At 34.8% G+C, this 16509-nt stretch overlaps 1 protein-coding gene across 1 annotated transcript; it reads right to left on the bottom strand.

Annotated features, from left to right (window-relative positions):
• Nucleotides 1-1161: 1161 nt before the first annotated feature.
• LOC138691261 (uncharacterized) lies at nucleotides 1162-14075 on the bottom strand. Its single transcript, XM_069813089.1, has 3 exons — nucleotides 14048-14075; nucleotides 7011-7255; nucleotides 1162-4314 (listed from the first exon to the last, which is right to left on the bottom strand). Exons 1-3 carry the CDS (start codon nucleotides 14063-14065, stop codon nucleotides 4191-4193), a joined length of 387 nt encoding a protein of 128 aa, XP_069669190.1. The 5' UTR covers nucleotides 14066-14075; the 3' UTR covers nucleotides 1162-4190.
• Nucleotides 14076-16509: the final 2434 nt, after the last annotated feature.

Here is a 16509-nt window from a genome sequence, read left to right as displayed (position 1 = left end):
CGTCGGCCTCCCTCAAGGTCTTTTCCCTTCAGGTCTTCCAATTAACACTCTATACCATTTCTGGATTAACCCATACGTGCTACATGCTCTGCCCATCTCAAACGTCTGGATTTAATGTTCCTAATTATGTTAGGTGAAGAATACAATGCGTGCAGTTCTGTGTTGTGTAACTATCTCCAATCTCCTGTAACTTCATCCCTCTTAGCCCCAAATATTTTCCTAAGTATCTTATTCTCGAACATACTTAATCTCTGTTCCTCTCTCAAAGTGAAAATCCAAGTTTTACAACCATAAAGAACAACCGGTTGCATAACTGTTTTATAAATTCTAACTTTCAGCTTTAAATATCTATACCACACCGGCATTAAATATATGGAAAAGACCCATACCACTTGACTAATAACTATAAAAATATTTCATTTTAATAACAATATTGTTATCTTACGGAAGTTTTGTATAGATTACTATATAGCCGTTACTCGGTAAATATTATAGAAATGAAGATCTAACTTCAGATATTCTCTACACCTACTTATATAACCCCAAAAGGTTTCACTTTCATATCATCAATAAAGCTTTAATCTGTATAATTGGTGACAAATACATTATGGCATTCACTGTAATAATATTTCATTTTTAATGGTAATAATATCATCAAACATTCTTAAGTTTTGTAGTTTTTAATATTCAATACACAGACAGCTGTACTCAGAAAATTATACACCAGAGAATCTTCTGTTTAGTAAATCTTGAAGTTTTTAATAACCAATATTATAGAAAAGTTCAGAAAAAGTTACACAAATGAAGCTCGACATATTAGCATTATGTCAGCCATCTGAACTCTAAATATGTCAGTAATCCTGCTCATCATAGATTTCGTGTGATATTGTTTATTGTAGTGTGTTTGTGTTTTGTTTTGTTTTGTTTTATTCTGCAAGGGCCATTACCGATTTCTCAAAACTGACGACAGATGGACTTTGTAAAATAGGAAAATGATGTAGGAAAATTGACATTTCACTAAAAATTACTATTTTTCTGAAAAAATTTGGGTTCCAAGCTTCAAAATGAGGGGTCATTTATTAAAATCCGTTCAGTCGTTTTCCCGTAATTTCCATTATATATATATATATATATATAGATAGATAGATGTGGGAACTTTAAATAAACGAAGTAACGTGTGTCGAGAGATACATCTTAATGGTGTGGCGGTCACAGAGTAGTTGTTCAACAGCATGTTTCTCATTCAGATGGAGTGAAACCTTTCTACGCTTCGTATTAACAATCCTGGCATCTTCTTGTTCATCAACCATTGTGTAAGTTCATGTGACATGTTTTCCTTTTCTAAAGATCACACAAGAGAGCCAGTCTGAATACACCGCTCTCGCGACCTGTTCCCAGAACACAGTTGCTTTATTTTGATATTTCAATAATGAAATCAGAAAGTTGTTCCCCTCTTTGTTTTGCAGCGAAACTCGTTGTGTGAAAACTTACTTTGCATGTTACATTAAGGGGCAAAGACTAATTGGGATTTCTCGGTCTCTGATCGGCTCAAAAACCCCGATAGAATTGCGGTGAATTTCAGTGAAGTCCGGAAGACCTAATTAATCAAATCCACTCTTCTCAGTTCCATGCTGGGGCCTCCTGGGATCTTTTAAGATGCGAAAGGAGAGTGGCGTGCGGAAATCAACTGGAAGCTACAGCATTTACCTTTCCCAAGAAAAACTGCAAACATGACATAATGAGTCTTTTCACAGTAGAAAAAGGAGCATCTTCTGCGGACCTTTGGAAAAAAACTAAGGAAGAAACTAGTGAAGTGCTTTGTGTGGCGTGTAGCATTGTATGGGGCACAAATATAAGCATTACGACGAAGTGAAGAGAAACGATTAGAAACATTTCAAATGTGGATATGGAGAAGAATGGATCGTAGAAATAGACATAGGCTACAGAATAAGAAATGAAGCTGTGTTGGAAAGAGTGGATGAAGAAAGAATAATGCTGAAGCTGATCAGGAAGAGAACAAGGAATTGGCTGGGTCACTGGCTGAGAAGAAACTGCCTACTGAAGGATGCACTGGAAGGAATTGTGAACGGGAAAAGAGTTCGGGACAGAAAAAGATATGAAATAATATAGCCCTACGACATTGATCAAGGTTTCCAAATTCTACGACATTAAGATAAGTGGACCATATGCGGAGACTAAGAGGAAGGTAGAAAATAGAAAAGACTGGAGAATGCTGTGTTTGCAGTGAAAGACCTGTCCTTGGACAGAACACTATGAATTAATGAATAAATCTACCTTTTAGCACCTTTACGGACAAAATGGATTATTTTTTTGTCAAAGTGCGCTAAATTCAAAATTTATATCTTAAATATTCACTTCCTCTGCTTTAAGAAATACTATTCAGATATTAAAAATAATTTACAATTATCGACAATGAAATATTGAAAATGGCGACCATGAAAAATGAAGTTGTAAAGCGTTTCCTAACTAATTTCCATAATCCTCAATATTTTTCTATGATTCTTTTTCCATTCTGTTCTTAAATCTTATGTCTGGATCATATATCAGAACGTTAGATGTATCTGTGTCAAAAATATGTTTTTTATTTATTTTTTTTTTCATGAGTACTAAAGTTTGTGACTTTTAGGACAGTTAATATTTTATATTATTTAAACCGTTCATGTTACAAAACTGATGCTAGTACATTTTCTAGATATATGATTTAACTATAGATTGTAAAAGAAATAATAAAACTCTAATGAGAGATATTGTATGGAAACTAGGCGCGGAAAAGATTTCCGGATGTATTTCTCATTGACGCCATTTTGAATATTTAATTACCGGTAATTATGTGTCCACACCTGTGGAGTAACGGTCAGCGCGTCTGGCCGCGAAACCAGGTGGCCCGGGTTTGAATTCCGGTCGGGGAAAGTTCCTTGATCGAGGTGTTATCCAGGGTTTTCCCTCAACCCATTTGAACAAATGCTGGGTAATTTTCGGTGCTAGACCCCGGAATCACTTCACCGGCATTATCACCTTCATCTCATCATCTAAGATGTTGTTACATTGTCGTAAAATAACCAACTAAAGAAGGTAATTATGTATTAGTTTTATTATCTGCACATATTCTTTTGTAAATAGAGGCAGTGAATTCTGAGCTTGATACATTTTCTAGTTTATGAGAAAATATATATTTAATTTTGTCCTTATTTGTAATACACAAAGATGGATGTACCCTCTTAAGAAACAACGAATGTACTTGGAGAGAGTGGTTGGGGTGCCGTCCTCCGTGAATTCCTACCCTGTTACGTGACATGCAAGCTAAGGTCTGCGCCACCTGAGTGAGCACTACGTATCTATCACGGCTTTGGGCTAATCAATTCTACGATAGGTACTTTTTTATTCAGGCTTTAATTTCGCAACCTTAGAGGCTTAGGCAGCTTTTTGTGGGAATTTCTGTATCTACTTTGGAGATGTAACATTATGCGAGGGCACCGGTATAGTCTCGGGGTTCGAATCCCGCTTCGGCCAATTAATTACTTGGCAGGTGCCCCTCTCGCCCGATATTTACCCCAAATATAAGGCGACGCAAGATAACCACGTAGGTGATACAACATCATTAAATAACCGTTTAAACACTGTCAGCAGCTTGCAGGGGGGCAACTTTAACGTGAAACGTTTGTGCCCTTGGCATTCGAGAAAACTGGTCACACTTTCTGTTAATACGGTTACGTCATTAATTACTGTAGGCCTTGGATGACTGGATTATTATATGTTTAAAAAAAAGTAGTTTCGAAATTGATAAAACGTCATAATGACTTCAATTTTTTTTTCGATAGGCCTACCAGTAATGCTGAAAAATTCATCGCCGAGAAAATTTCGGAATTGTTTTTTTTACAATATTTTTAATTGCATTTTTGCAATTAATCCCTTTAGTAAAATAAGCATATCAAGTATTTATGTCAGCGTTTATGGAGATCATTTTCAGTAAGTGTTTTACTCGTGTAAGTCAGTAGTTCACTGTGGTCCTATAAAGTGGTATTTGGTTTTTAGTGTTTTGGGTTCCTCTATTCTGGTTATTACATTGTTATACACTCAGTTTATTTTTTACTAACCGTCACATTGTTCAGTAAGAGACTTCATTTAAAACTTAAATACTTGATAGACATAACAATACATGAATTGAGAGTTTATTTCTTTTCTTCAGGTACTCTGGTCAGACTATTACGAATCTCTGCGCCATCCATGACGACGGGAGTTGAATTTGTGCCTTTAGGATTCACTTTTGGTCCAGGTAAGGGCTGAATCTCATCCCTGTTGGAGAAAAAGTTTGCTTTATTTTCTGTACACCTTGATTACACACTTTTAACACTTGTATCACTAATAATTTGTTCACTTTTTGATAAATAATAGTTATTTATGGTACTTGTGAGGTAAGTGCATCTTTATTGCACGAGTGGAAAGATTTAAGCACGAGGCGTCAGCCGAGCGCAATGAAGATCACGCTCACAAGTACCATACGTAATTTTATCCATGACCATAACGAAAAATTATGTTTTATAAAAGAAAATATGTTGAAAATAAGTCCGCATGTAATCACATACCATAGCATGGATTTTAGAATCAATACGTTACTAGGTAGGTCATGATGTAGGAGGCCATGATTAGTAAAGAATGGTATCTAAGGCGTTGGATAAATAACAAATTATAATTAATTATATAATTTTAATATATATTTTTTCACTTTAAACGTTTATTTTCGTCTTTTGAAGTTTCAGGGATTATTTAGAAGTGTTCACGGGACTAATGTGATTAAAATAATTTCACATTTTACTTCTGTAAACTTAAGAGGAATATTAAAACTTAATTGATCATCGTGTCTGTTTAGCTCAGTTGGCTAACGCGTGTTCTTTTAAAATCCTATAAACCCAACTTCGTAGGTTCAAGTCTCCTCGCATCCCAAAAGGTGAATTATTACAAATTTTTGAAAAGATGCATATTAGATATGGATGTAATGTACAAATTACGACGTAGCAGATAGAGAAAAGAGGAGGAGATTGAGTGTATGTATATTTAAGAAATGGTAATAAAGAAGTAGAGGTAGTGACATCTAGTAACTAATATATTAACTTCTTGAGTAATAGTTCAATGGAAAAGTATACGTGTGTACCCGGGTACTAGGAAAATACTAATGAACTGTGAGATAAAGTTCAAACTGTGAGGTAAAGTCTTTATCTCACTAGTGAAATAAAGTAATGTTGAATAAAAGCCTACTTTACACACGCAAAAGTATTTAGTAAAGGCATGTTTTTCGTTATGGTCATGGATAAACAATTTTTTGTATTCCAGCATTATAAACAATCTTTATCGTTAGTGAAAATCGTTCATAATATGCTACATTATTGTACCAGCAGTGGTGTAAAATATTACCATGGCAATTAAAACGTCATGACTTCTGTTATGACGGCATAACTTGTGCCATAAAGTTAATATTATGAAACGATTTGCCATGTTTTAATATTTAATACATCATTGTTGCCATAACAACCTCTTTCTTCATAGACCATGAAATAAAACTTTCCATCATTACAAATCTAATGTCATTTCTTATTAATCTATATAAATTTGAACCGGTAATAGAAATTACGGGAAAACTGCTGAACGGATTTTAATGAATGACCCGTTATTTTGAAGCTTGGCATCCAAGGATTTTCAGAAAAATAGTAACTTTCAGTGAAGCGTTAGTTTTCCTACATAATTTTCCTATTTTCCAAAATCCATCTTTCGTCAGTTTTGAGAACTAATTGCATTTCAGAATAAAACAAAACACACACTACAATAAACAATAGGCTATTACACGAAGGTCATGACCTGCAGGATTGCTGACATATTTAGAGCTCAAATTCAATTGGTTATTAAAAACTTCAAGACTTACTAAAAATAATGTACAGGTCTGATTCTGCGGTGTGAAATTTTCTGAGTACAGATGTGTATTGGTTATTAAAATCTACAAAACTTGAGATGGTTTGATGACATTATTGCCATTAGAAATGAAATATTATTATAGTTAATGCCATGATGTTAATATATATAACTACAAAACTTGCGTAAGATAATAATATTGTTATTAAAAATCATATATTTTTGTAGTTATTAATCAAGTGGCGTTGGGTCTTTTTCATATTACTTAATGACGGTGTGGTGTTGATGCTTATATACGTAATTCTCTTCAGTATTGGCTCGAGAGAGCGCAAAAATTACAGTTCCTAAGGAAAGACGATATTTCTTACTGATAAAATAAGAGACCTACAAAATTTTGTAGTCTCCCGATTATTTCAGCAAGATCTCTTAACAAGATAAAATAATTTTACTCTCTACATTTCAAGCTCTAAACGCAGCAGCTATACCAAGATGCTATGTCTATTGTTCGAAAGCATAGCAAACCTGGCTTTTTGTAACTTTCACCTACAATTCACAATTATCTGAAATAGCTACTGCTTTACTCCCACATGAAAAACCCACTGATCGGCCTGACATTGTTACTTGCGTTTTCGCGTTGAAACTCAAAAACTGAAGGCGGATAGGTTCAAGAAAAAGTATTTGGCATAAAAAGAACCATTCAGAGGGAGTTTTTCATTATTATGGAAGCAAGTAACTTTCAAAATATGTGGTATTTTTCATTGAAAATAAATGTGAAAAAGTTTTGTTTGAACGTCTAATGAACTTAGTTTGCAGCATTTGCTACACAAGCCACTAGTTGTCTTATAATGCTGTCGTAAAAAAAATAATGTATGGAACATGTTTGTAGTGTTATAGGCTACAGTATTCGCTCGTTCCCTAAACATTGACTTCTATTATAAAGTATAACATTACAAACTTGTTTCATAATATCCTATTTTAACTTAGCTGTGTTCATATTGAAATATTTACCTCATTTATTTATTTATTTATTTATTTATTTATTTATTTATTTATTTATTTATAAGCAACATTTGGTTGCGAAGTCTCACCTGATGACCCGATAGCCGTTCTCGTCCGCCTCGTACTTGACCTCCCGCCTATGGAAGCCGTCGCTGTAGGAGAAGGATCCGCGGACCTTGAGGCCGTCGCGGACCTCGTCGCGGTGCTGCTTCACGGCACTCATGTGGTCCTCCACGTCCGATGCGAAGTAGTACCTGGCCCGCCTGGCGGCTTCACGGTCCGCCGGCAGCTGCCGATCTTCGCCCACTGCCAGCACGATGGCTGCCGACAAGAGCTGCAGCAGTGCGAAAATAAAGATGACATGGTGTAAAAGCGAATGTCGTGATGTTCACGAAAATACACATCTTCGCCACTCTTTATGCAGAAAGTGATTTAGGACACGCCGCCTATCTATGTACAGGGTGTTTAAAAATGATGGTAAAAATTTAGGGCTGAGAATTAAGAACGAAGAGAAGCAGAAACGTTCCAGTAAACATGGGTCCTCAAAGTAATCGTTTACAAGATAATGCCTTTTTATATATTTTATTTTATTTTATTCTTTTTGCTGTTGGGGTCGTCAGTGACTCGAACATTCATGCTTCGCACTATGCCGCACTTCCCCATCCTATTTCCTTCTAAGCGTGGGACGATGTCTAAACAGACGATATGATGAACGGTGGATAGGTAGAGGAGGACCTGTACCTAGATCACCGGATTTAAATCCTGTTGATTTTTGTGTATGGAGTTATGCAAGGCTAGTTTACACAACAGACATCATCACTCCTGAAGAATTGCAGCATCGGATTGTAGATGCCTTCCAGCAAATGAAGAATGGCCCAGAATTGCTCGAGCGCATTCTTGGGTCTTTCCGGAGAAGACTAGACAGATGCATTCAAGTGCATGGTCAGCATTTTGAACATCTGTTGTGAAATTCTTCAGTTAACAAATTCATTCTGTACTCTTGTTGTTTAGTCAACTGTCCGAACACAGGTCTGAACCTCACAAGTGATACCAAGAAGACACCACTTATGATGCAACCAGGTCAGTACATATTATATATTACACTAATCAGACTTCAAATGCATACAAACAATTGTTCTTCCTCTGACACACATCGTCAAGTGAGATGTACATATCAGCCAGAACCTCAATCAGAGGATCATTCTGTACTGTACCTTGTTTATTCACAGAACTTCACTAGGCCTACTGCTCAAACAAAAAAGTTTCTTTGTGTATGTTTTAATCACATTTCTGTGGTGTTGAAGCCAAATTTATGATTTTACTGTCTCGTAATTGACAAATTAAATAAAATTGTCACTGCTTTTGTTGGAATTAGTACTTTCTATTCAGCGAGCCCCAACCAGCATAAAATGATGTTATCTCGTAAACGATTAATTTGCGCACCGATGTTTACTGGAACTTTTTCGCTTCTCTTCGTTTTTATTTCTCATCCCTAAATGTTTGACCATCACCTTTGAAACACCCTGTATACAACGATTTCCCTTCAGCTATTCTACTCACTTTGTTCCTATTCAGCATCAATCAGTCATCACTTCCTCTTGTCGAATTCGAGAAAGCATGTGAGCTCTACCTCGAATCCCATACGTCGCGCAGGGCCAGGGAACACATTTATCTTTAGTAGTCAATTTACCACAGTATAATAGAATCCGATCCGTTCGGGAGCACATTAAATAAAATCGCCATAAAAATTATATCAGGAAGGTTACTATAGTTATAGCCTATTAGTTTCTATATGACGTTAAAACCCGGGAGTTTTGTCATTGCTTTTACGAACCAAAGAAACCAGAATGCCACTTAGCAATGACTGAATAAACAAAATGCCAGGCGACTAGCGAAATGTGTGTTAAGGTTTGCAAATTTTGAACGTGTAACATCAGTTCAACTTCGTTTTAACCGTGAGTATGAATATCAGTGGCGTAGCGTCAATGTAAGCTAAAAAGCTCAGCTTCCCCAGTTAATAATAATTTCATAATAAACCTGCAGTTTATGAACAAAATCTATATATATATATATATATATATATATATATATATATATATAATTTGAACTGGTAATGGAAATTACGGGAAAACGGCTGAACGGATTTTAATAAATGGTCCCTCATTTTGAAGCTTGGAACCCAAAGTTTTTCGGAAAAGTAGTAGTTTTCAGTGAAATGTCAATTTTCCTACATAATTTTCCTATTTTCCAAAATTCATCTGTTGTCAGTTTTGAGAACTAATTTTATTCAATCACGGCCGACTTGATTGAATTTCAGAACAAAACACAAACTACAATAAACAATAGGCTATTACACGAAGGCCATGACCTGCAGGATTGCCGACATATTTAGAGCTCAATTCAATTTGTTATTAAAAACTGATTATGCAGTGTATAATTTTCTGAGTACAGCTGTGTATTGGATATTCCAATCTACGAAACTTGAGGTGGTTTGATGACATTATTACCATTAGAAATTAAATATTATTATACCGGTAGTTAATATCATGATGCATCTATTTTTCATTAATTGTACATAATATTGATGCTATATTGATGACATGAAAGCGAAACGTTTTGTGGTTATGTAAGTAAATGTAGAGAATATCTTAATTTAGATCTTCATTTCTATAATTTACTGAGTGGCTGCTATAAATAAAACTACAAAACTTAAGTAAGATAATAATATATTATTAAAAATCAAATATTTTTATATTTATTAACCCAGTGGGGTTGGATCTTTTTCATATACTTAATGGCGGTGTAGTGTAGATATTGATATGTGTCATTGTCTTCAGTATTGGCTCGAGAAAGCGCAAAAATTACAGTTCCTAAGGAAAGATCAAAAGGTATTACTTACTGATAAAATAAGAGACCTACAAAATTTTCTGGTCTCCAGATCATTTCAGCAAGACCTCTTAGTAGGATAAAATGATTTTACGCTCTACATTTCAAGTTCTACATGCAGCAGCTATACGAAAATGCTATTGTTCGAAAGCTTAGCAAACCTGACATTTTTTTAACTTTTGCCTACAATCCACAATGACCTGAAATAGCTACTGCTATCGTCCTGACATTGATACTTGCGTTTTCGCGTTGAAACTCAAAAACTGAAGTTGGATAAGTTCAAGAAAAAGTATTTGGCCTTAAAAATCCATTCAGATGGAGTATGTTTTATTATTATGGAAGCAAATAACTATAAAAAAGACAAGTATTCTTCATTGAAAATAAATGTGAAAAATGTTTATTTGAACGTCTAACGAACTTAGTTTGCAGCAGCATTTGCTGCACAAGCCACTAGTTATTTATTAATTTTAATAGAGTTTATATTTATGCGTTAAATATTGTGATGCGGCAGCTCAAGATGATTTGTGATGCAGCAGTAAACAAGAAGCCTGCACACACCAGCTTCCAAGCAGACTGGTTTCTTACACTCATTCTTCTGTGTAACCCACCCCGCAGATTTTCCATCCCTTTCTAACTAAACTACCCTGGTCGTAAGGCTAGCAAGAAGCTAGCTTTGACATTAAAAATAAGTAGTTTCCGAATTATCCCTTTTCGTGAGTTGTGTTCACTTGAAGTGTTAGTGTGCATTGTGGCTGATATAATAAATAATGAATGAAATAACAGTTCCTGACACCAATTTACTTGAATTTTTTAGGACAATTCTATTATCAAGACTGACTTACGACCAAAGTGTGATTTAGAAAACAAATGACCGACTCCCTTGCTGTCAATGAAGGACATAACCAAAACACAGATGCATACATACGTAATGATACTAATACTGTATCTATTGACCGTTAATATTGTGATTTCTCTAAGTATGACAGGGAGTGAGCTAATGTTATACGTATACATGTCTATTTGTTAGAGATACTGTATGTGTAAACAGTGAAATCATATTTTACTACGTACCATTTGAGGTCATGCCTTATTGGTGTTACTTACGAGGTTCCAACCAATCTTCGACTGCTGACTTGACATTGACTACTATTTATTTAAAGACTGTATTTTTGTAATACGTTTTCTCATATGTACATGAAAGACAACTTGAGTTAGCTTCCCCTGCTCAAAATTTCATCCTACGCCACTGATGAATATTACAAGTCAATAAGGTTATGGTACCGTACGTCTGAGAAAAGTGGTCTGTTAAGGGTACTCATGAGTGAATATTGAAGATAATCTCTAAAAAAAAATATACAATTTTGTTTTCTGGCATTATGAAATACTACATAGCACCACCGGTACGTAATCGCCAATTTTAAAAGACCCGTGGTGATTTAAATTCCAGCTGCGACACGCTCAGTTTTGCACTGTACTGAGCAATTCGGATTTATTTGCATTTTCATTTTCTGCTTCAATATACCGCGCTACTTTGATTGTTAGATGTTCTCAAATTTCACTGGTGAACCAGGAGGATTTTAATATGAGTAATGTATTCAAATCTTTCATTGCTGTTTTCTCACACTTCAAATTTTCAGCATTTTCAATCCTATAAAATGCTCTTTGCGAAGCAGATTTTGTGATAGTTCAAACTCGGTATTTAAGTTCACAGATATGTAGTGAATAAAAATAGCTCTGAGTTTTATGGTGAATACAATATTTCAATAGTCACTTTCTTAATACATTTTTCTTATTTTTAAGAAAAAAAGTACAATATTAAAAAAATTATAGGGGCTTATCTAATAAGCCCAAATATTTATTTATTTATTTATTTATTTATTTATTTATTTATTTATTTATTTATTTATTTATTTATTTATTTATTTATTTATTTATTTATTTATTTATTTATTTATTTATTTATTTATTTATTTATTTATTTATTTATTTATTTATTTATTACTTACGTACTTATTTATTTATTTATTACTTACGTACTTATTTATTTATTACTTACGTACTTATTTATTTACTTATTTATTTATTTATTTATTTATTTATTTATTTATTTATTTATTTATTTATTTATTTATTTATTTATTTATTTATTTATTTATTTATTTATTTATTTATTCTGGTGTAGTTAAGGCCATGAGGCTTTGTCTTCCACACCACCAGAAATACAAATACATTAACAGAAATAAAAATAAAAATTACACCATAAACAAAGTAAAGTCACACAAAAATATACACAGGTTGCAGTCACACAAATTTTAGATGAGTGATTAAAGAAGTATGTGAGCCTATTTACAAATTAGAGACCGAAAAAAAAAATTTTACGCAAAGAACTTCTTGAATTACTCGTCCCCCAAAAATGTAAACTTGTTTTAGTTCTGCAGTATATTAGTGTGCACCTATGATACAAATTTTTAAAATCTAGCTTTTATAGTTTAGAATTTCGTAATTTCACTCATGGGTACCCTTAAGATGACATACTCTGGTGGCCATAGGCGTGTTGTCGAAACCAAAACTGCTATTAGCGTTGACATCACAGCAAGTCCCAAGAAGAGTCTTACACGATTGTCCGCAGAGATGGCTATACCACACATAACTTGTCAACGTTGCCTGAAACTTTACCTCTACTGCAGGCAAAGTGTTCGGGCTTTACGCGATGGCTCTCCAGTAACGGATCACGTTTGTTTTTCATACCACAGCTGCAAAAAGAAAACAATACGGGTATGATGTTCCAACAGGACGGCGCACCACCTCATTGAAGAAAAGAAGATCGTGAATAACATTCAACATCAATTGGTTAGGTCGTGGTGACCAATTACATGACGTCCAAATTCTCAATTTTTTTAGCAATAGACTACATTTTTGTCCAAATGTTAAAATAGCATTCTCAATAGTAGGACATATTTGTCGAGATGTAAATTATAGTTGATTATGACGCCGCTGGATTTCTTTGTTTGGGGTTCTGTAAAGAATGATGTGTATGCACAGCAATCCAGGGATATTGATGATCTCAAAGCAAAGATTGTTTCGACTTTTGGAAAAACTACCCCTGAGGAACGAATTTTTCGCGGGTACATTGTTTGACTATACAGCATGTTCAAGTTTTATTCCTATAAATGCGATATGTTTCAATTAATAACCCATTTTTAAAGTCAGGATCCGGCCCACGGAGTGATACATGCACACCGGTGTTCAAAAATATCTCAACTACAATTTTCTCATCGTGTAAACGAACTTTCTAACCACGGGAAAAGTTAGAACCAAATTTATAAAAAAAAAATTGACAAACTTTAAAATAGTTCCTCTAGTTCTCAATTGGGACGGGTAAAAAGTGTTGGGGAAGACGATGATGTAGATTACGTATAAATTATTCTCATAATTGATAGTATCAGCGGTTCCCCGCTTTTTCTAATGCTTTTTACGATCATTAGAAGAGGATGACATTTTGAATTCTACAATGCGGGGTATATTTATGTACTATTGGCGACACTGATTATTATCTTCGCCATCTGTCCATATAAATAATAACTAAAGAAGCCAGAATTACACGAACTATAATAATAATAATAATGAGAAAAATGCGCTCGAGTTGAGCATTAATGTCCAAGTTTAGTCTTTGCCATAGTCTGTTATTGGTTTAACTCTCTTCGCACACGTTATGATGTGGTATTTCCTACATCTTTGCCCGCACAGCACACATTTGCAGTCTTCGTTCGGTTCATGGAACTTGTTGTTCACACATATTTTATGATGAAACCCGTGTATTGCGAGTCTTGTTGTCACGTGTCTCTGGCTCCTACACTCCCTGGTCCAGCTGTCGTCTAGCATGGCTGATGTGGTGTAGAACTCTAGGTCTATCTCCTTCTTCTTCCGGTCTCTTATGCTTACCAGTTCCTGGTAGGGTCCTGTGGATGGTAGCCAGTGCTGCGATCTGATATCATCTACGAAATATGTCTCTCTCATGAGCTCATATACAAGGCGGGATGGTGCTGCTTTTCCGACTCCTAGTATCCGTTTCATAAACATAGTCTTGACTTTTTCTATTCTAATCATGTCACCAATCTTGAGTTTTTCCCAAATGTACTCTATTCCGTACGTCATAACGAACTATTATCGATCACTATCGATTATCGGGGGTCAGGTATCTTTGAATGCCAATGTACACGTGAGGCAGTGAAAGACTTACCAGAGCGAGCATCAGCATGTCTGCGAACACACTGCGGCACCCTCAAGCTGCGTATGTATTTATACTTATTATCACGATTTAGGGAAAGATGAAGATAAGGAAGGCACTCATAATGGGAAGTGCAGATGGCCATCTTGTCTTCCTGGAAATGGGAGGCTCGTCGCAGGAACCTGCAGACAGGCGGAACCGTTCACTGACAGCATCAGGATGTGTCTTCTTTGACTGCAGAACACGTATTATTATGTCGGTGATTAGCATTTATCTTCACCATCATCAGTATCCGCATTTAGGATTCAAATCTTGCAGTTCGATGCATTTCCAACGTGCGTTCTTCCTTCCACCGCCTTCTTCACCTTCCGAAGTTTTTGTCGTTCTCTGTCTTGAAGTATTACCACAGTCTACTATATACAGTCGCGAAGCTTGAGGTGTTTTTTTGCAAATCTCGTGATAAAGCGCTCCAAGCGGTTAGCAACTAGAAACAATAGACTGTCCATGGTCGACTTTGGACTGTGTCGTATTTCTATCGAGTGCTAGCTCGTTGCGTATTTCACATTGATGCTTGTGAAATGTTCGTTATTGGTTATAATGAAAATGTTAATGCAATAATAATATGGGACAAGGAGGAGACGTTTGTAGTGCTATAAATTGTTATTATTTTATGTGCTATTTTACTAAAGACGTAGAAAAATTAAGTTTGTTTAATGAAATTTATTGATCACGTTTTATTTTCAGTTCTGGTGGGATTATTATTGCTTAGGCCTTCTTTTTCTTCAAAGGATATGTTTAATTATAGCTGTTAATTTTGTTGTTATTTTTATTTGTTGAGACGTAGAAAAAGTCTGTTACAATAAAATTTATTGATCACGTTTTATTTCCAATTCTGGTGTGATTATTATTGCTTAACCTCATCCCACTTTTTGATGACTACGTAAGCCTACACTACAAGTACCGGTACACGTAAGTTACTCCCATTAATTCATATTTCCATTATTATTGTTGTAAAGGGAAATGCAAATTAATATTTATTGGTTTCATAGTTAATTATCGCTATAATCTTGAATGAGTGAAGCTATTGTAGTAAATTTCAGTTCGTTTTGCACAAACAAAAATTATATTAACTTATTTCTTGCAGGTATCTTCGAGTTTATGGTGGAATTTAATATACTTCATTAAAATAATAAATTAACTTTATGCATTTAATATTTCAATAATGGAAGGAAGGTGTTAATTTTTCCAAAAGAACACGACAACGAAAGTGTAACATATTTTGTCGGCTGCTAGGAGAGAGATCAGCGATGATGAGGCGATAGTAGCGATCCTAGTGGTGGGCAACTATCCGTGTTTGCATTTTTACTACATATTGAGCTTCGCGACTGTATATAGTAGACTGTGGTATTATTATTATTATTATTATTATTATTATTATTATTATTATTATTATTATTATTATTATTATTATTAAGCTGCGGATTTATGCCTATATGCTATTTTAATCCTTAACCTGAAGGCGGAAGATTTTAGGTTACATATCCATTTTAAGACATTGTGAGTATTATATGCGAATTCTATAGTGCCTATAATTTCCTATTTCACTAGTAAATGCCTATTTACTTATAAATGCCTAAAAGTTGCCTAAATATCCGTATTATATATTGTACTTGAATTTACTGTTCATTCTATCGACATTTTTTGAATCTGTAATTTGTTTCTTTTTTAACTTTTTTAATTCGTCAACTTTTGGATACAATATCGAAATCTTGGGTGATCTCCCGACTGTTCCTAATTACTTAAACTTATTGCTGAGAGGTAGTTCATTTATGATACTGCACTCCTGTCATAACCAGGATGAACAGCGCGAAAACAATTTTTGACAGATAACTGTTAGAAGAGGAACAAAGGTGTACGATGTCTTGTGTAGTACTGAGGGTTATAAGTTCCTAGTTTTGATACATACACATTTTGGTGGGAATGTGCCTGTTTATAAAATGTTTCAGCGAATCTCCTAATGATAACTGGGATACTTTCCACTTTTAGATCTTGATGTATCTCTTCGTTTCTTGTGTACCACCCGCTGTTATGAATTACACGTAATACTTTATTTTGTACAACTCGAATGGGATCTAATGTTGTCTTAGGTGCGTATCCCCATACTGTAGAACCATACAAAAGCACTGATCTAATCAGCAATTTATAAATTGTCACTTTAAAAGTGATATAGAACTATCGATAATTTTGTCTGTTACGTTTTACTGCCATCAGAGCGCGGAGAAATTCGAGTAATTTAAATGAACCAATACGAAAAAAATGTATTTCGAAAGCCGCATGAATCATTGTGGTAGTTGACTGGGGTAGTTGTTTTAAACTGTGTATCCGTTTTGTGAGTCTGTGAATTGAGTATGGAGTTGAGTTTTCTGCTGTGATACGTGAAGTATACCGTGGAGATATGCCAAAGCAAAAGTCAT

The sequence above is a fragment of the Periplaneta americana genome, chromosome 16 (genome assembly GCF_040183065.1).
Source record: "Periplaneta americana isolate PAMFEO1 chromosome 16, P.americana_PAMFEO1_priV1, whole genome shotgun sequence".
Taxonomy (NCBI): Eukaryota; Metazoa; Arthropoda; class Insecta; order Blattodea; family Blattidae; genus Periplaneta; species Periplaneta americana.
The sequence above is the reverse complement of the archived record's forward strand: the minus strand, read 5'-3'. Positions and strand labels throughout refer to the sequence as shown.

Excerpts from the sequence above, each read along its gene's own strand:
- LOC138691261 (XM_069813089.1), bottom strand. Across the intron at positions 4,315-7,010 it reads AACGGCTATCGGGTCATCAG|GGATGAGATTCAGCCCTTAC; the intron begins GTGAGACTTCGC and ends TTTCTCCAACAG.